At 42.7% G+C, this 22,045-nt stretch overlaps 1 protein-coding gene across 2 annotated transcripts in view; it reads left to right on the forward strand.

Moving 5' to 3' along the window:
- The window catches only part of LOC139759490 (uncharacterized), a 58,253-nt gene that overhangs the window by 30,237 nt on the left and 5,971 nt on the right, over positions 1-22,045 (forward strand). The window contains exons 1-2 of one of the 2 annotated variants that reach the window (XM_071681670.1): positions 16,754-16,902; positions 20,647-20,981. In XM_071681670.1, coding sequence (XP_071537771.1) covers positions 20,674-20,981 — 308 coding nt within the window. In that variant the 5' untranslated portion in view covers positions 16,754-16,902; positions 20,647-20,673. Of the gene's footprint in view, positions 1-16,753; positions 16,903-20,646; positions 20,982-22,045 lie in introns of those variants that run through there. The other variant, XM_071681669.1, reaches the window with a different exon arrangement.

A 22,045-nucleotide genomic window follows, 5' to 3' on the forward strand; every position in this document is an offset into this window, starting at 1 on the left:
CCACTGAGAGCTTTTCTAGGCTCTCAGACAGCCCATTGTGGGCGGTGAAGTTTTTAGGAAAAAAAAAAGGAAATACTTGTGAATTATGTCGCATTTCGTGGTGTTAGGTAATGTTTTGGTCCGTTTCTATATATCCATCGTATTATTGTTTCATATAGGAACATTGCCATAACTCATTCTTAATTTCATTGTAACTGCAAACATAGGATTGTTATCTTCATATTGGTAGCGGTACTGTTGACTACAGGAGTGATGGAAATAAGATAAGATAAGATAAGGTGTCTTTTTTGTACATGATAAGATGTCTTTATTGTCAAATTGCATACATGACACAAAATGAAACTCTTTTTGGCTAAAAGCTCAATTCAAGGTTGAAAATGTCTAAGAATTATAAAACAATGATTATGAAATATCACATAAAAGTACCACATAAGATATCACTTGAAGAATCATCTATTGTGCTCAGAAGCTATACCACAGAGGAGTTACAGCGTCTATAGATGGTTTCCGAAGTAAAGATAGTGATAGGATTTCGCATACCTACACGACAATATTGCTTCAAGACACTTATTGTTCCCCGGCTGGTGACAAATATAACATAATCCTATTCTCTCTCTCTCTCTCTCTCTCTCTCTCTCTCTCTCTCTCTCTCTCTCTCTCTCTCTCTGCAGCGCCGCCACCAGGCTACCGTCGCCTGGACTCTAATATCCAATAAGAAACATTTCCTCATCTTCCTTCCAGTCTTGTTTGTGACCTGTCCAATATATTGTAACACCCGCACACCTGCTCCTCGGACTAACATCCCCAGACACTGATATTTATCATATTAGAAGTAGAGGGATAATGATACGTGTCGCAACCCGGCGTCAGGGGCAAGATCCACTGAGCAATATTGTCTTCCCTACATTAGGAAACGACACTCGCTAGTATCATGATTAGTTAGTTTTGCTGTAGAAGAACGTCCGTCAGAGCGAGAACTATACTCGTAGATATCATGATGTTAGAACCTGTAGGAGTTCTACTCTGAGGGAATTATATCTTCTTTATCTCGTCTGTTTGGGAAGGAGTTAACCCTCAATACTGAGAGAGTCAGTGGGAGTTATTTGGCTGCCTACCTCTCCTATACCACATTCCCTCAAACCTTTAAGTTACTCCTTTGTTCCCAGCTTACCTCTCTCTCCCCAACATCTCCCTCAGTCGCCCTCCTCGTGCACCTTTTACCTCTCTCTCTCCCAACATCTCCATCAGTCGCCCTCCTCGTGCACCTCTTACCTCTCTCTCACTCTCTCTCTCCCACATCTCCCTCACTTGCCCTCCTTGTACACCTCTCGTCTTTCACAGAGCCTGCAATTTAGAACCACCTGGGGGGAATGTACTCTAGATTTGGGAACAGCTAATTAAATGCATAGTTAATGAAGTATGACTAATGGATCAAAGGAGGTAAATGTGGCTGTACGGGATGTGGGAAGGTATTGATGGTGGTGGTGGTGGTGGTGGTCTGCGGTGTTCATTGTGGTAATGGTCTTTGGTGTTGATGGTGGTGGTAGGTCTATGGTGGTGATGGTGGTCTGTGGTGTACGAATGTTTGGCAAGACCATAACCATCGCGTCCAAAGGTTTACGTAATGTTATGCAGTAAAACACCAGCTGGACGCATACTCATCGCTTCCTATTGGCTCACCACAGAGAACCTGACGTTAGACAGTGCTGTACAGTGCTATATGTTTTCCTCACAAAAAACAGCGAAGCTGTGAAATTCTCTTCCCATTTCTTCTTTCTGTTTTCCTAATAACCTATACATCTTGAAGCATTAGGCTTACAAACACCCGTGGAGGTCGAATTTAACTTCTAGATTTTTTTTCTCAAACTCTCCATTTTTTTTTATCCTAAATGCCCGCGGTTTAATGTTCGTTCTGCTTGAATTCACAGCCCCAAACCCTACAGATTATTACTGCTCATTGTGATGCATCACTACCCAACGCTACTCAATGCCATTCCAGGCGACTCGACGCTTTTCAACGCGATTGTAAGCTATTCAGGGCTCTTAGTCGCAGCATCACCCTCATGCAACGCAGTGGTTAATCCTCCACTGGGGAAGAAAAGAACATCACACCTGACCTATCACCACCCGGCAACATTGGGAGAGAGTTGTATATCCCCTAAGTGGCTGTTCCCACCTTGCCAATAAAAGATTCTATCCTCTATCCCACCCTCGCGCGCGTCCGTCCTCCTGATTACATATTTATGTCTGGTGTTTGTCGTCAGTGTGTGTTGGGGGAGAGAGAGATTAAGTTCTCTCACAAAAAAAAGAAAGAAAACATTATAGCCTCTCGTGTGTAATGAAGGCGAGCAAGGTACTGGGAGACTCAGATAAACTGAAATGCCCCACAGTTTTGCAGAGATGTTCCGAGCGCAGAGCAGGAGTCTGCTGTTGTTGTTTGTGTGTCTCACTTGTCTCCATGTCTGTCTGCCTGATGCCTTCAGACTTTATCCCAACTGTGCTTTTTAAGATCATGCTGCTTCTTGTATATACATCATATTTCCTTATTATGCTTAGGTACACTTTTTTTATTTATTTCTATGTTTTTTCTCTAAATCCTGTCTTCTTATAAGCATCTTTCTTCCTCTCAGTCAGTCTGAGTTCTTTCTTTTCGCGCCATTTTCCTTTTATCTGTCTGTTTGGGTAAGTATGTTTATTCCTGTCTGTTTGTATAAATGTCTGACTATCTGTGAACACGTAGAGTCGTCTCCACATCTCTCTGTATCTATGAATGCCTATCTATCTGTCTACAGGTAACAGTATCCCTGTATATATCTATTACAGTGAATGCCTCTCTGCCTACCTACAGGTAACATCCTTATATCTGTCCGTCTGGCAATCATTTTGAATGCCTGTCTATATGTCTACAGATAACGCCATCTCTACATCTCCCTGTTCAACTGACCGTCTTAAATATATCATATATCACATGACACCATAATCTGTCTGACCTCTGATACGTGGTATATAAAGTAATATAACTACAATTAACTTCTGGAAGCAGCAGACTCTGTTAACCACAGGGAATATACCTTCCTTTTCCCTCCTGTTTGCCTAATAGTTCGCTCCTTTCCTTCTTTTCTGTCTTTATCTGTTTTCCTTCGTCCATTCATTTTTTCATCATTCTTTCACTTGTCTCTAAATACATTCATGTTCCATCTCAGTCTCCGGTTTCTAACTTTATTTACATGTTTTCTAAGATATAAGATATCCGTTCTCTAAAGCCAGACTCTACTTCCCGCTCCTCCTCCCACACTCCCCAGCGTTCTCCTTCCCACATTCCCCAGCGTTCTCCCTCCCACACTCGCCAGCATTCTTCCTCCCACACTCCCCAGCGTTCTCCCTCCCACACACACCCCTACACGCTTCCTTCCACAGTCCCCATCACCCTTCCTCCCCTCTCGCAGCATTTCCTCCCACTCTCCCTCCACCTCTGCTGATGATACTAAACTAATTAGAAACCTTCCCGTGAGACGGAAGACTTGCATCACTGAATTACTAATGGAGGAATTTGTTGAATATGGAGGAAGCCTGATTGCCTCCAAGTTGTCTTAATTAGTCGTATTACTGACCCTGTCTGGAGGAGCTGACTGAGGGATGGAAGACTGTGTTGCTCCGGCCCGCGTTCTGTTGCATTGTGCTGTTCTTTGTTGCATTGTGTTTCTCTAGGTTGCTTTCTACTACATTCAGTTGTTCCGTGATGTATTGTTACTCGTTTGAGCTGCTTTTCTCCTGTGTTATGTGCTGTGTTACTCTGTTGTATTGTACTGTTCGGGTGTAGCAATGTTTTGCTCTATAGTTTCGTTAAGTTTATGTCAGTGCGTCATGTGTAGGGGTTATATTAGTTTGTCATGTGATGTTTGTGGCAGTATGTTGGAGCTGTGCGAGAGAGCGGAGCATAGTATGTGGCTTTAGAGTGTATTAGTGTGAGGAAGCATACTGCAGCCACACTCCCGCGTCTCATGGTGTATGGGAGGAGAACTCTAGGAGCTCCCAGCGGGAGCTATCCTCACCATACACCCGCTTTCAGTCTAGCGCCTCATCCCTCCTCCTCTTCCTCCCTCTCCCTCTCCTCCTCTCCCACTTGTTTCTCAACCTCCCCCTCCTCTCTCTCCACACACACAAACACACACACACACACACACACACACACACACACAACACACACAACACACACACACACACCTTCCCATGGTCGTTCTCCGCCCTCCCTCTTTCACTGGAAATACACGAACGTCAATACCATAATTATGAATTGCATACCATATCGACAGCAGCTGGGAGAACTTGGAGCCCGCTTGCAATTGATATTGTTGCAAGACAAGCGAGGATAAATTTGCATTCCGCGCCAACACAAATAATTGTCCTCTGGAACGAACTTGGGCCATTACCTCCGGAGGGTTGTGGTAGGAGAGAGAGAGAGAGAGAGAGAGAGAGAGAGAGAGAGAGAGAGAGAGAGAGAGAGAGATTCCTCAGTGCATACCATTCTCTTCAGAACAGCAAAATTCATGACATTAGCTGGGTCACCTCAGAGACGGATTCTGAATTCAAATGAGGCACGTAGAGAAGGTATCCAACTTATTAAATGCTTTTAATCAATCATTCGCTGTCATAAATGTATAACAAGTAAACTAAAGTTAATAAAGCTTTTTTTTTCTCGTCAAACGCGAAATGAATATGTTATAGGTAGTGAAGAATTAGACGTGGGATAGAAGACTTTGCATTGAGTTAATGGTAGGTGTAGGAAAGCATGATATATGCCGTATAGATTGCGCTATTCATGATTATGATGTATAAGACCTGCGGGAGGGATGAATAAGGAGACGGGAGATGATTCACTGCCCAGAGGGTGGTGGGAAGTGCCTGTAAGGGGAAGAAGACTTGGCAATACCGTAAGGTAAAGAAGACATTGTTGGATAACGGCTCAGTGTAGATGCACAGATAGGCATTGCTCAGACTCTTGAGTGCGACGGTACGAACCTAGATCACGACGATACGACCCTAGATTACGACGGTACGAGCCTAGATCACGACGGTACGACCCTCCAGGACGACGGTACAACCCTCCAGGACGACGGTACAGTCCTAGAATACGACCATCCGAATTTAAAACACGACGGTGTGACACCTCAGGGTTTGCTGATAGTATAATAGGCTTATAAGAAAGAGAACCCATTACATTTAGAATTATATGAATGTTATTATTCATAGCACTAACATAGGACAAGAGCTGCCTGAATAATGTACTTTGTTCTGCTAATTACGCACTTTCATGTTGAGCTTATTATATAACTTCGTACAAAAATACACATATTTTTAGTTTTGAGTATATGGGTAAAATTTTATAATCACGTACGTTACAAGAATTAGATTAAGATCTTTTATTTTCTTTTCAAAAAGTGACCATTTGTATTACTAGATGTATGAAAATGAATATTAAATGAATTCTTTAGAGACCGTCGGATCCAGATGAAAGATAACGCTATAGTACACTTTCGCTCTGTACGGCCGTACCTTCGTGCTCAAGGGTCGTATCGTCGTGCTCAGTGGTCGTATCATCGTGCTCAAGGGTCGCATCGTCGTGCTCAAGGGTCGTACCTTCGTGCTCAAGGGTCGTATCGTGTGCTCAAGGGTCGTATCGTCGTGCTCAAGGGTCGCACTGTCGTGCTAAAGGGTCGTACCGTCGTGCTTAAGGGTCGCACCGTCGTGCTCAAGGGTCACACCGACGTCGTTCGTGCTGGAGTGAACATATTCTCACTGACTCCCGTAGACATGACCCAGCCAGGGATGGGAGCGTAGGTAAAGTGTCATGTTTACCCTGGTGCCGCGTCTCATTGACTCGTCTGACGTCAGAGGTCAAGACAGTGTATTCAAGGAGGAGGAGGGGTGGGAATTCCGGCAAACAAGAAAAAAAAAAGACTGATGATAAGCCATTCTTCCTGGACGCTCATGGAAGACACACCGGGCAAGAATATCATGCTACTGCCAACAGACACAGAGACCAGCCACCGCTACCACCACCACCACCACAGCCAGCCACAGCTGGTCACAGACACCATGATCATCACTACAGCCACTCACAGACACCAGCCACCACAGCCAGCCACAGACACCAGCCATCATTACTAACTTTTCCCTTCAATTCTAACCTGGTTGAACAGGGTGTGGGGACCAAGCGTCCCATCGTAAATAAGACTGGCTTGAAAGTTTTGAGTGACGTACACATCATATGACTCAAGTCTGCTTGGCTAAAGAGAAGTCTTGAACCACATTCTTTTTTCAGAGGAGCTCTGTAAGCCTTCTGTTTCTAACGGCTGTCACCACTGTTTGTCATAGTCTTGCTGAGATTTCAGCACGTATTCCTGTATCTTTATGCAATGCACGTATCAGCAGTCACGGGGGATGACGGGAGACCACAAAGGTAAATTACGCGTGACGTGATTCACAGTCTTAGTCGAGAAACAGTAATTCAGACCAACAACAAAGGTAAAAGTAATAAAAGAAAATAAAAGAAAGAATCAAGGCTTAGAATACATTGTATGTGTATGTGTGTGTGTGCATGTGTTTGTATGTGTGTGTATGTGTGTTTGTGTGTGTGTGTGTGAGAGAGAGAGAGAGAGAGAGAGAGAGAGAGAGAGAGAGAGAGAGAGAGAGAGAGAGAGAGAGAGAGAGATGGGTGTAGCAGAAACACGGGGAGACAGGAGGCTGAAAGTCACAGAGAGCGAGACCTTAAAGTCTCGAAAAACGCCAGGTGAGGAGAGTCAGAGATAAGATAAGTGAGAGTTGCTGGAGTGAGAGGTGAGAGGCAACGTGCAGAACGTGTCGGAGACGGACTCTTCCCTGCAAAAGAGTTTGCAGGGAGAGGCAAACTTTTTTTTTCTTTTTTGCACACATCCTTAGGACATTCAAACAAGAAAATTTTTATCATGAACTGAGATGGAAATAAGAAGTAAGGTATAATATACAAATATACGTATATATATATATATATATATATATATATATATATATATATATATATATATATATATATATATATATATATATATATATATGTATTATATATATATATATATATATATATATATATATATATATATATATATATATATATATATACAGCTAAAACTAATCTGCTTTTGCTCTTCTACACCCACGTAAACATTCCATCCTTCAACTTCATTCCCTAAGACATTGTACTTTATTGAGTCGTATCCTTGTATGTGGACGACCGTTCCCAAACCTCACCAGAGATCTACCCCCTTCCGCCCCTCAGCCCCTCACCACCGACGCCAGACACAAGTTTAGTCAGGCTAAAAACAATCCATTATTGTCAACTGTCAGACATGACGGTTGAAAAATCCGTTGTGGCCGTTAGTTTGTCCTGACCAGATAAGATGGTTCTTGTGTGTGTGTGTGTGTGTGTGTGTGTGTGTGTGTGTGTGTGTGTGTTGTTCTTGCTGACAAAGTTACCCCGTCAGGGCGCGACTTACGAACGGACGTACAGACGGATAAATATATGAAAGATACTCGTATATATGAAAACAAAAAATATTAAAGACAGATGGGATGACACAGAACCACGCAACTGACAGACTAAATGATGCAGACTTAATCCATTGGGAGGATCAACGGACTGATGATAGCTATTGACAATTTTGTACAGGTTTGAATGAAAATATAAAAAAAAAAAAAGAAGACTGAATAAATGAAATATCTACAAACGATACGGAAGCTGAGGTTTAATCCCTCTGTTTGTATGTTGTGATCCACTTCCCCGCATTCACCGCAGCCAGGTCAGCTTAACGTATTCAAACTCCCCCCACCACAGGTTCTGTTCTGTCACCTGGGCCCAGATCGTCAGCGGCAGGAATCAACGAGAGGGATTTTATGACCGTCGAAACCAGAATATACTGATAGATTCATACATCAATAAGGAGCGTTCTATTTTTTCCGCGCTCTACGATAGATCCATTGTATATTGTCGACGAAGGGGGAAAAAAAAGTATGAAATACATAAAACCAGAATTGTCATTAAGCTTGATAATGAAAGGAAAGTTGCCCCGGATTATAAATGATTGTTAAAAGGAGCTTATTTACAGGTGACTGACTGACCCCTAATGACCTTGTTAGGAGGAAATCTCTTCCCGTTACTAATGAGTTGTGAGGACGCAGTAATTATCCGTTCCCGGTGCGTTATATAGTAACCACTTTATTAATAACTTGTTTAAGTGATCAATTCACGTTGCTGATGAGTTGATAAGAAGTAACTTCGTACTGCTGGTGAGAACGGAAAACTTTGAGTCACTGATGAGTGAAGTAATAACTTGAAAGTTACGGATGAGTTCTGAAGTTATAACTTCCTTGAGTAATAACTTCATGGTGCCCTGAGTTTTCGAGGGACAGTGCTTCTTTCCATCTGTTTTTCTATCATCTTTTCTCTTTCTCTTTTTCTATATTTCTTCTTCCATCCCTTCTCTCTTTCTTTCTTCTCTTTAGTTCTATATTTTTCATTTTATTCTTAAATCTTCCTTCGATCTGAAAGGTTTTCGACTGCAGCACATAAGTAAACTCAGTACTGCTATCCCTCTAGGTGTAAGCCTGTCTGTCACTCTCTTTTCCTGTGTACAACTCATTCACCCAATCAGGACTCTCCTCCTTGTACAGTTCATCACACACTCTCCTGTCCCCCGTGTACACACACTCTCCTGTCCCCCGTGTACACACACTCTCCTCCCCCCCCCCGTGTACAGTTCCTCACACTCTCCTCCCCATGTGTATACAGACCCCATACGTTATGGGACTCAGAATCTCTCACACTGCCATCAGCTAAGGTGTTCCACGTCCCCTCGCTGCCTCCAGCACTTCCCTTAAAACCTTGAAGCCTTTGTGTATTTTTCTCGCCCTTCAAAAGGCATCCATTTCCCGTCCGTCATCCTCGCTTCAGACACACATAAAAAAAAAGTATCCCGAACTTGTTCAACTAATGGCAAGCTGAAATGTTCCACAACCCCGTTCCTGTTTTCTCTATACCCCAGCCATACGTTTGACTTTAGTTGATATTTCTTCAATCCTCTTGATGCAAATTGACTGATGAAGTTTGTATGTTGTTAACCAATGTAATCAAAGAGAGAGGCGTGATGCAGTTCACTTTTCCTATATTACTGTCTCTCTCTTATTACCATCAGCAGTGTCTATGACATCAACAGGAATGGTTTCCAAACCCATCAGGTCATAGTACATTTTGAGTCTTATATTCTGTCAATAAAGTCCTCAAATGTGATGACTAAAGGACCATCACATTGATGGTTAGTTTGATTTCATTTAATTTTCCTTATACTTTTATGTTCTCTCCTTTTTACTTTTGTGTGATTTGCTGATATTTGTTTCTAGCAGAAATTCACCATGTGGTGTACAATCTTTTCACCTATTTCCTCCCTCACTCCACTGTCGTATCCCCTGCCTTACTCCACCACTGCCGTATCCTCTCCCTCACTCCACCACTGCCGTATCCTCTCCCTCACTCCTCCACTGCCGTATTCCCTCCCTCACTCCTCCACTGTCGTATTCCCTCCCTCACTCCACCACTGCCGTAACCTCTCCCTCACTCCACCACTGCCGGATCCTCTCCCTCACTCCGCCACTGCCGTATCCTCTCCCTCACTCCACCACTGCCGTATCCTCTCCCTCACTCCACCACTGCCGTATCCTCTCACTTACCTCTCCTCCCTCACCATCCAGACAGCCGCCGTCTCCTACCATTAGCAGACCAGCAACTTGGCCCAACTTTCCACACACCATATATATATAAATTACAACTTTGCCTCTAACGACTCTCCCATCTTGACTTCCCGGGACCACACACACACACACACACACACACACACACACACACACCAGTCTCCATCATCCCCCACCAGCATTTGCTCTCACAGAGGAACTCTTGCACAGCGTCTTGATGTTCTTTTAGTCCTAGGCATCTAACAGATCTCCTCTGATACCTTCCATCCAGACGGTACAAAGGCCTTAGCTGTAACTGTAACTTTTCCTGTAACCGTAGCTGTGGTAGTTACTGTAGCAGTAGCTTTATAACTTTAGCTGTAGTGAGGACAGCTATTAACGTGGTTGCTATCTGCAAATATTCATCCAGAAAGGTTTCTGACACAAAAGCAAAACAGAAGATATCTATGTTCGAATGTGTCGAACCTAAGAATTTTAAGAAGGCCGGGTACGTTATAACATCATATCACTCAAGATATCGTATGAAACTGTGATCTGTTGTAGCCTTTATACAAACTGTTATATTATATGATGGAATAGATCTCTTGGTTTCCCTCCATTACAATTTTTCCCCCTTTTTTGACACACTATGACATTTTGTTATATCTAGAAATATTGTCTTCCTGTCTCTGCGTTATTTTTCTGTCTTATCCTCATCCCCTTGGATTTACTGTCATTTCTTTTGACCGGGTGACACTATGATAGAATCTATTCACATTATCGTACACTGGCTGTATGAGTTGTCATGTTTTGTTTTTATTCTGCCATTTTCCTGGTAAGTTCCCCGTGTGGTAAAGGGCAGGGTTATCTCTTATCTCAGAGATGCTGTGTCGCGCTGCCGTGCATCTCAGCTGTGTTGCGCGGCTTTCATAACGCGAATGCGCCTCTCTGCTGTGCAACGTACTGTTGCATAGCGTTGCTTTAACGCGCTAGTCTGTGCCGTGTAACGATGGTTCACTAAGTCTCTATGCAATGCGAGTCGTGGAACTGTGTGTAAAATTCTTACTCTGCAGTTCTCGTTTAGTATGTCTGTATTTTCCGTATCAGCTGAGAGAGAGAGAGAGAGAGAGAGAGAGAGAGAGAGAGAGAGAGAGAGAGAGAGAGAGAGAGAGAGAGAGTAGAGGTTCAAAAGTCCTGAGAAATATTATGAATATTATTACTCTCCTCCCTTGATCTCGTACTCCTCCATAACAGACTGGAAATACAACTCCGGAATAATCAAGTTGTAAAGTCCAATATGCAGTCTGAATTCCAACACATTTTTCGAGGAATAATATACACATTACAGAAGAAGTAACAATACAGACATTAGCGTGAATGATTCTCTGATCATCTAATTCCAGAGTATTATGGCTGGTTAAATGAGGAGTTCTCTGTCTCTCCTTTGTTTCCCATACTGGACCCAGACAAAGGCCTTTCTTTCCACTTTGTTGTTAGGCAAAACTATGAAGCACTAAATGATCAGGGTTCATTCGCAGTTTCCTTGTGGTTGTGGGCTGCTGTTTATAATCCCTGAACTATATTCATCATTCAGTATAATGACCCTTATTATCAAAGGTTTTATCGCAAATTGGAGCGATGTGGTATACAGGGGGCGACGTGCTGTCAATGGGCTGAACCAAGGTATATGAAGCGTACGCATACATGGTTTTGCCTAACACCCTGATCCCCAGTAAGGATAATATTAAGAAACACTAGAAGAATAAGGCAATTTTCTTTGGGTATTTATACTTGTTTTTTTCTGTGTTGTGTTGTTCTTCTTGGCTCTCTGTTGTGACTGTGTTTTCGAACATCAAAGAAAATGCCAAAAGATATATAAAGGAATTAGTTCATTAAGTCAGGACTAGTGTGCTAATGTACTTAAAAATGAAAAAGAACCCTCAGAATGTCTAAAGTTGTTTAGTAGTTCCAAAACATTAAGGTAACCTTAGTACAATATCATAAAGAGTTTGCACTGCTAATAAAGGCTGTCCTTTGACGCACCGTTGAAATTTTCTTGGCTGAATTGTGAACACTGCCAGTTATTTCATGTCCCCAAGCTTTCGTGTGGAATCAATTCGTGGAGAGTCATTAGTTATCTGAACTATGAAGTTATTATCACATTAATGATTACGAAGCCACCATCAGTCAGAGATAATGGTCACCAACTGATCTGGATATAGACATAGACTCTGTCTCCAGACATGGGTTGGATGGGGGAGGGAATCATCCCTAGTCTCTTCCCCAGAAGTCTGGACCAATATTCCGTGCAAGGATTCGCTCTCCAAACTTCGCCAGTCCTCGAGGATGACTGTCTGGTTTCCAAATGCCCCCAGTCTGGGAGGGAGTTCGTCGGGGATGTGAAGTGTCACCATGACTCTCATTCTTAACTTTTTATTATGGACTGGGTAAATAAGCGAGATGAGGCGGTCGTGTGGAATAACTGAACTGCAGTGGGGCGTGGTGGGACCAGCCGCTGATGTGGTATATTTGTATTGCTGTTCCGCTGTCTGATTCCAATGAAGAGTTCCAGCAGATTGGTCAATCCTCCTGTTGAGGTGTTGAAAATAGATTCACGTAAGAACAAAGTTTTCATGCTTGAAGAAAATGAAAGTCCTTGGTGTAACATCAGTTTGCGATGGAAAGGAACTGGAAATTATTAGGAAGATTATGTATCTAGAAGTGATGACCAGTGAGAGTGGCAGAGAGAAAGTGGGAGCTGATAGTCAATTCATATAAAGGAGAAGAATTGGATAAGCCTTAGTGAAGCTTGATATAGTCTACAAAAAAAAAAACTCTTGATGGAATATTTATTCCAGTTCTTGTAAGGATGCAAAGCACAAACAAGTTTAAAACAATGATAGCATCAACAATCAATAACCTGTGTCTTTTGGTAGACATGAAGAGGAAAAATTGAAAATAAAAAGTCCGAGATTCAGTGTAAAAGCGCTTGCTAAGATTCTATTTGCTTGTAGGATGTACGAGCCATGAAAGAAGATCTGTGTTTGTAGGCTCAGACGCTAGCAGATGAGGCAGACAGAAAAGACATGGACGGACTCAATATCACTCCTTAAGACTAGAGATAATTCAAGTGAGAATACCAAAGCAATGATGACTCGTCGTGCGCAGTAGAGGAGCTGTGTTTTGTGGGTTGGGTGGAGTTGTGGATAGAGACGTTCAGTTCACCTGACAGATGAATTGTGTGCACGTAGCAAATGACCTTAGCGCTCTGTGGTAATGTGGGAGATTTAGTTCACATCATCCTAGATGCTAAAAGAGGACACGTCCGAACGTCTTCTGAGGCTGATGCTCCACAGGAATATAGAGACGAAGCTCTTGTGGTATTCAAATATAGAATAATAGAGAACCTTCCCCCTCAACGTTAACGTAACGTGATAGAGAAGAGAACTTTTGACACATGAGAATGGAAGAAATTATATCAGCATGTTAGGATATTGCTAATAAGACATACCTTTTGACTTTGGTTGTGAAAATGTTGATGTTGTTTGGTCCAATTCTTGTCTCTGGACGATTGTGTTACGTAGTTTGCAATTATCTCAACGAAACTGGGTTGTTGCCTTCGCTGGAAGATTCTTGTGCTGACAAACTGTTCCCATCACGGTCTCATTACTTGGAAATGATATTCGTCACGTTCATTACAGAACTAACTAGTCATTAGAGCCTGGAACTCAAGTGATGAGAATATCAACACAACATTACCAACGTCAATGAAGTTACACATAAACAAATTATTGGTATTTCAACAGCCAGTTGAACCCCTTGAACATAACGGCAAAACCCTTGAACATGACGATACGACCCTTGAGTTCGATGGGATGACCTTTGGTGTAACAATGAAGGTTCAGGTCAAAGGCCAGGCCATTATGCCTAAGGGTCGTATCTTTGCACTTCAGCAGTTAATGAAACTCGCACTCGGTCAGTAAAATCATACTAACTGGATGATGGATTTCTTTCGTCTCTTGTTCCACCACGAGTGTCACACAAAAAAAAAAAACTCCAGCGGAATGTATGTAATTCCTGGTTTTTCATTCAGAACTCGAACAGTGTCATTTAAGTTCCCTCCCCCCTCGGAGTGCCAAGCTTCAACAACTTTACGAATAGTTTCCGGTAATTGAGCCTCGGAGTACCACACTTACATCAAGTTAACATCGTTAGAGTGGGCGGTCAGACGTGTTACAACACCCGATGTGGTCCTTTTAGAATATAAGGTACACATCGCTCCAGTGACAGCCTCTGCCACCGCAACAGTTGCACAGGGTGTATAGAAATACCTGAAGGGGTTGTAGGAAAATGGTTCCATCTCCTTTAGAGAGATCTATCATTGTGTTATAGATAAAGGGATAGTCATTACTCTAAACATGTTATAATGAGAAAATATAAAGGGAAGAAGTTGCAGAAGGAACCATTATCATGACGTCTCACTATGAATGACAGCATTAAGCATAATGTGTTTGACGTTAAAAGTGCACCCAAGTGGATTCACTGTGGTGGAGACATTAGCCTCTGTTTCAGATTATGTTGGAGTCAGATTTTTCTCCTCCGTAAAGAATCTCGTAGGAACAAGTTTCTCAAATTATAATGATGGCGGTGGCCTCAGCAAATGGGACACCCAAAACCTTCTTTACATTTGTCTGAAGTTTTGACTAAAGTTCTGATCATCTTCCACCATCCTCAGTGAGGCTCCTCCCCTTACAGTGTGAGGACTTGGGTAAGAGGGTAAGGTCCAGTAGCGTAGTACTGTGAGTCTGTACATAGTGATCCCTCCGAGAGGTGGGAAGGTGCCAGGCATTAACGAGGGTGTCCGGGTCGCCAGGAGTTGGGAAGATGCCAGAGAGAGAGAGAGAGAGAGAGAGAGAGAGAGAGAGAGAGAGAGAGAGAGAGAGAGAGAGTCCTCAAGACCAGTATTAATGACGGAATATGAGTCCATACGAGGAGGGAATGTGGATGGCCGGCATTAATTAGATAGTGTACACCAACAGGAGGTTGGGAAGGTAGACTTCATGACTGGGTATGTGAAGGTCGCCAAGAAGGACACAACCGTGTATATGTATGCGGAATATTTTGGCTCTCAAGGTTCAAGAAATACAGAGGGATAAGACCAATACAACAGGGCAGTGTCTTGATGCCATACTGCAATATAAGGAAGATGTGGACAGGTCAACGAGGCACAAGCCACTCCATCTGAAGACCTTATCCCTAACACTTTTTTAGCCGGTGACATATACGAGACCAGTGCATAGGACACGATGTGAAAAGACAGGGAACAGAGGCGACGTAAATAATGAAGAAAGTGTGAGGAGACAAAATCTACCAAGGTAGATGAGGCCTCAGCATCATTCTCATGCTCTCTCATCCTTCGCCTCGACTCTCGCCTTTTCATTTATTCACTGCTTCCTTTCTTTCTCCCAACCCCCTCCTCCTCTCCCCACTTCCCTCCCGCTTGCAGGTAATTAGCAGGTACACAGGTGGCGACAGAGGAGGCAACACAAGAGAGAATATCACAAGAGGTGCTGCTTTGGAGTAGTGGTTGAAAAGTTGGGACTCTCCAGCCTCAATTGACTTCTACCACTCCCTCAGCTCCACCCTTCCCAACTCCCTCCCTAGCTCTCTCACCTTTCTCTCCTGTCATATAACCAACTAATGGTGGAGAGGAAAAGGTGATGAAATAAGTGAAAGGAGGGAGATGGTACTGTCCAACAAGAATGCTTATGAGAAAGATGAAAATATTCAGAGTAAACAAAGGAAAATACTCAGGCAGGGTGGGATAGTGTTTGTAGCAAGTAAACACTGGAGTAAAGGGTGTGAAATAACGGAGGATGAAAGAAGTAACGAAGAGGGTGATAGAAAAGAATTTACGAGGATGGAGGAACAAAGGACGGGAAAAGGGGGAAAGAATTTAGGACAGGAGTAAGGCAGGTGGATGGAAAGATACGTGAGAAGGAAGGCAGGAGGAAGGGAAGGCACGGATGGACGGAACAAGGGGGTTTATTTGAAAGATGGATAGAGGGAGGGCTTTGGTTTGTGAGAATGGAGAGGGGAAGGGAGGATGCTGTGTGTGAGAAAGGAGAGAGAGAGAAGAACTCTGTATGTGAGGATTGACAGAGTGAGGGAATTTGCTTGTGAGGATGGATTGAGTAAGGAAGTCATTGCCTGAGGATGGATAAAAGTAGTCTGTGAGTAGAGATAGACAGGAGGGAATCTGTGTCTGAGGAAAGATAGAGGGAGGGAATTGTCTGTGAGGATATACATAAGTAGAAGTGAGTTTTTGGATAGACGGAAGGAGGAAGTCTCTCCGTGGTGAGAGACAGAAAGACGGTGTCTGCGTTAGGGAGAAGGGTGATTTAAGGAAGTGTTGACGTACTAGCCTCAGCAGAGACTAATCGTCTGTTCTTAAGGAGGTGTGTCGTATTTCAGGGTTAAAAAACGTATCGAAGACCCTTTAACATGGTCTGCAGAGCTCCTAACTTCACACCAAACATTCCTAACCAGGACACAGTTTCAACAAGTGGTGGCATCTTGACCTTACTAATGCAACCCTTGAACTCTGGCATTGTTGAAGACTTCCAAAGGCAAGTCTCGTGTCAACCACACGTCTCGCAACGGTACTCACACGGTATCAGTATTGTGTCCACACCACCAAAACATCAGACTCAAAATCTTTGGATCAGCAGAGAAAGACATGACTCAGTCATCATTATGTGGCCACCTGCACGAACGCGCCGGATAGTGACACGCGCCGTCGATCCGCGCCTCTCCCACAAGACTGAACCACAATGATATCAGAGCAACGTACGACCCTGCACGCTTCCCTTCCAGCTCCTGTAGTACACTTCGTGAGTCCTCATCCTGGAGAGTAATCTAATTCTTCCTCGCGTCATAAACAGCGACCGCAGACGCCTCGTCCTGACCTCGTATGTGCAGACATGTCACCAGTACGTTCGAACACTGGCGACGGGAAACACGCAAGCTGAGGACGTCTCATCATTCAGAAGTTGTATCAGTAGAGGTGTTATAATCAGGAGCCGCAACAACAACCGTATATAAGTAACATTAAGGAACAACACAAAGCAGCGCAGTAACAAGGTGGGATAAGTTGTTCACAAGAACTTCTGTGCTCTATGATTGTTTGTGGTTTGTTATGATAAAGTAGAATACAGCACAAACCATAACGTATGCAAAATATAAATGTTGCTGGACTGCAAGAATGAGAGAATAAGGTATTGCTTGATAATGCTTGACAAATTTCTCAGGGGACGAGAACTTTTCACCGTCTTTACGAGCTAGTAAAACCAGAAAATAATAATTGCCTGTGACTGACATTAGCGAGAAGTTGGAGTTTTGACGCTGAATAGCGGAGTTGTGGAGAGCTACCAGCCAGTCTAGTGGGAACTATGTGCCTTAAATACGAACGAACGTGGGGCTCTGGGGCCTGCTGACGGGGAGAGAGAGAGAGAGAGAGAGAGAGAGAGAGAGAGAGAGAGAGAGAGAGAGAGAGAGAGAGAGAGAGAGAGTGTGTACCGAAGACGAGATTTTGCCTCCACCTCACGATTATCAATGAGACACCCTCACAATCCCCATCCCAAGCTTCCTTCAAAACACACACACACACACACACACACACACACACACACACACACACACACACACACACACACACACACTCACACACAACAAAAAAGAAGTGTAATAAGTATCTGCCAAGACGCCCTCCATTCAGCGGTGGCTGCTTGAATCAAGCGATATCTTGCCACTTTGTTATATATTCCTGCCATTATCTTCATCGCGCATATTTTCCCAGCGTCAGCATCACAGGAAGCTTTGATTAATATGAAAATCTTGACTATGAATTGAAGGATACTGCGTGGCACTTGGGTTTCAGCTATGAATGGCGAGATAAAGTAATAGTAGGAGGAGAGAAGGAGAGGAAGGAGTGGAAGAAGAAAAGGAGAAAAGACCAAAGGATGATGAGACAGAATATCGAAAGGAAGAGGAAGCTACAGAGGTATAAGGACTGAAGGAAGAAGAGTGAAATTCATGAGGTTGGAGATGCTGAGGAAGAGGAAAAGAATAAGAAAAGAGATAAGGGAGAAGGACAGAAAGTAGAAGACTATAAGAAAAGGAAGGAGTAAATTCAACCCCTCATAAAGAACCTGTTTAGTATTCGTTTTTATGAGTCCCAAGTTTCTGACTTAACCCTCCGACTGGTCTTTGAAGGATCTTTTCGTGCTAGCTCCTCATGAGAAGGTGGCGACTTATGAAGCTCTTTGCCAAGCCAAACCTCCATTGTTTACGTTCCTTTCCAAACACACACACACACACACACACACACACACACACACACACACAAAGTCTCGCAACATTTTCTTCCCAAATCTAATACCAGTTCGGTCAATAAGCAGAACTGACTCAAACTTTGCAAATTTGTACCTAACGTAACTAGATTTTGTTTGGTCTCTCCCATCTGTGTGTGGGCGATGGTACGAACGTCTCTACCCCAGCAACAGGGCAAGGAAGAGGTAGAAGCCTTACCAAGTCAATCTGAGCCTCTGCTGTGTCTAAACACAGTCAGGAATATATACATGACAGTGAATGAATGTTTCAGCCACATACGTGTTCCTGAGAACATGTGTACTGTCTTGTATGGAAGCGTCATGGGTTTACAGATCAGCATAATTACAATTGCTGTGAAGTATTCCATTGTAAACAGCAGCTTTGAACTGACCCAGGTCCACACAGCAGTCACTGTCTTGCCGTATTGGTCGACAGCAACTATCACTGTAAACACAGTTGTTATGTTGATTTGAAAATCATTTACAGAAATATGAAGGGAATGCAGAGATGTTGGTAAAAAAAAAAGTCACATTTACAAAATAAGTTTCTCACAAATAATCTTGGTATGATTTGCAAAGTTAATGTCTCTGAAAATAGACTGAACATATGCACAGAATAATTCACAGTGATTACAAAAGCTGAAACAGAAAAACAGAAAACGTCATGTCTTTGATAGCAATCTGATATAATTGTACGTTTTGTCTTTTTATGAATAAACGTACTGAAGTGATCCTGCTATCTAATTCTGGCTTAGAGTGGGTATACACAAGGACTTCAAAATTCCAATGTTTATTTTGTTATTATTTGTTAATGAAAATTCAGTGTGGTATAGTCTGTGGTCGTAGCAATATTAGTATTCTTGTATTGATAAGGTGGACTGGTTATGGTCTGGCCAAGATAATTACTAACTCTGGCTCTGAAGTATTTGGTTGTATTACTAATACACATGACGTTACAATCAGAACATTATGATTCACATATAATTTTAGAGATGAAATCCATGTGTAGTAAGTCTATTTCATAAGAGATTTGCAGATATAATTTGAAATGTAATTAATGATTAATACTTTGCAATTTTGTGATTTATTTTCCGTTGTTTATACAGAAAGGGAATTTGAGGTATCGTATGTCTTTGGGAACATTTGCTTTGAGGTGTTTGGTACCATGAATTTTTGTTTAGAAAAGACTTCAACATTCTATGTATGAGAGTACGACAGTTGCCAGGATACAAAGCAAAGGAAAGAATGTCTTTCATAAGTTTCATACCCGAGGATGGAGGTTGTGAAGGATTTTCCAGAGAGAGAGAGAGAGAGAGAGAGAGAGAGAGAGAGAGAGAGAGAGAGAGAGAGAGATTGCTGTTTCTTTTTTGAGATATATCACACTGAAGGAGAACATAATGATATAAAACTCTATTATTATAGCTTTCATTATATGTCTGGAAGTTTAGTTGAAAGTCTTTATATAAAAGAAAACGAAATTGTACAAACTAAAGATGTTGATCATGTATCTGAAAGTTACACAATAAGAAATTCCAAATTTTGATATATTGTCCCTAGATATACGTATATCTAACATATCCGTTCATTCCTTATATATTCCTGATATAACCCAGATCATAGTACCTGAAAACCTCTGTCATGCATTGAGATATTCCTGTCCCTCACAGCTGGCAGGAACTTCGCTAATGGAACTCTCACGCCTTAAGACTCCTCAATGTCATTTGCATGTCATAATGGAGACTATATTATCCTGTAATGTTCGCACCGCTGCTCCATGCCTGCTGTATGAGTGTGATTCCCTGCTAGAAGGGGTGTCGGATCCTCCTCCTCCTCCTCCGTTGCTTTAAGATTCGCACGGAAGGAAAGGCGTCTTCATCCCCTGAGCACGACGGTCCTACACACTGATAACTGACTGTACGACCCTTGGTTACCATGGCCTGGTCTTTGATCAGACCAATATACCCGAGTGTCGTGCTGGCGTACTCAAGGGTCGTGCCACAGTGCTCAGTGGCTGTATTGTGCTTAAGGAGTGAAAGAGAACGATATCTATAAAAGTTATTATGATAATACTTTACGGAGACAGTGAAGTTACTGTAGGGTTATTGTCTTTATAAGACTTTACGTCCACCAATGATCTTTCATGTATTGCAAAGACATTTTTTTTTTGAGTTATTGGATGATATTCTCTTCATCTTAACACCAGTTGTAAAGGTCATATAAAGGTATCATGTGACACCGTGGTCTTCTCTTTATCTTTAGGAGCTTTACATAAGGGATTATTAAGTCCTTTTATAGTAGATACTTTTAAAATAATCTATTTGTCATTAGTCTATTCAGTTTCATCTGTTTCCTTGATTGTTGAAGGAATGTCTTTGTATTGTTCATTTTCCTTAAGACTTTGTTCAGGAAACATGATACTACATCTTTTTCAGATTGTGGTTCTAACAACAGCAGCAGCAGCAGCAGCAGTAGACTCACCACATTACCATTGTTGCAGGTCGTGGTTGGCTGGTAGGCAGGCCAGATGTCACCACAGCAGCACAGCAGTTCTTCCAGCAGTAGCAGCAGCAGCAGCAGCAGTATGGCCAAGCAGGTACGCTACAAGGGGCTGTTCAGCCCCCAGGCAGCGCCCACCACTCGCGCCTACTGCCTGCTGATGAGCTTCCTGCTGGGGACGCTCATGCTGACGGCGGGCTCGGTCTTCTACCACGTCATCCTCAGCAAGCCCATGAGTGGCTCCCGCCCCATGCACACGCCGCCGCTGCCGCTCGCCCTCACCCTCATAGTGGCCGGCCTCCTCACCCTCCTCGCCTGCCTCACCGTCGCTTCCAAGTAAGACGCCTCCTGTTGACAGCTTACTCCACTGTTCCCTGGAGAATTGAAAATTAGATTTCTACTTCTCTCTTTCGATAAGTGAATGGAAACGAGTCGCGAACAGAAATAGAATCCTCAATTTTGTAGTGGAAGAAGTTTTACAATATCCCTTAAGCTTGAGGGCAAGAGATCCCGGGTTTAAGATAGGGGAAATAACAGGTCTTACTTACGGATTTTATTATGAGCCTTTTTAAAACTCTTATAAGATATGAATCTTGAGACAGTTAAAGTCTTAGATGAAGTTGCATTCGGAATATCTTGTCTGGGTTCAAAGAGACAGATCTTTGATTTTTCTTAGGAAGTAAAAAGAAAAAGATTTCATCATTAACTATAAGAAATTTGTCTTGAAATATTTATGCTTATATCTCATTCTCTTACTGGAGAGGCTGTTTCTCCTCCTTGCTTCAACTTACAACACACTTCTACACAAAAACACTGCCATCCTAACCCAGATTCACAAATGCACAGTGCGCAGTTGGGTAAAGGGCACCTTAAGCTGTAGAAAAGAACAGATCACATTTCTGTGATCAAAACTTCGTAACTTTACACCCTCCTCAACAGCGCCAATTCTTTCAGTTCCCGCGCCAAATCATTTTACCCTATCGTCTGCATCGTTCTCGCCAAATCATTTCACCATATCGTTTGCATCGACACTGCGTTACCTCCCATATGATTTGATCTCATCACTTACGGCTACGTCACAAAAAGTGGTGAATCTACATGCTTCCATGACTACATACTCCTTACACCCGTCATCCTCGAAATCTTCATCCTTTCGGCCTAACTTCGTCAGTCATTCTCTTATGCTAACCGTGAACGGTGTATCCCAATTGCTTCGCGTGTTTTCATTCAGATGCCTCGATCCTAATAAATTTCTCAGGCTAGACGGTATTCCATTTCTGATCCTATAGAAATGCACTTAAGATCTGTGTGTACTCAGTCCTTATAGCCAACTGATTTTCTCTTGTTGCTGTTACATCTCCTCGCCTATTGGACCCTTTCTGATATCCAGCTCATTTGAA

Source organism: Panulirus ornatus, chromosome 33, assembly GCF_036320965.1.
Source record: "Panulirus ornatus isolate Po-2019 chromosome 33, ASM3632096v1, whole genome shotgun sequence".
In the NCBI taxonomy this organism is placed as follows: domain Eukaryota; kingdom Metazoa; phylum Arthropoda; class Malacostraca; order Decapoda; family Palinuridae; genus Panulirus; species Panulirus ornatus.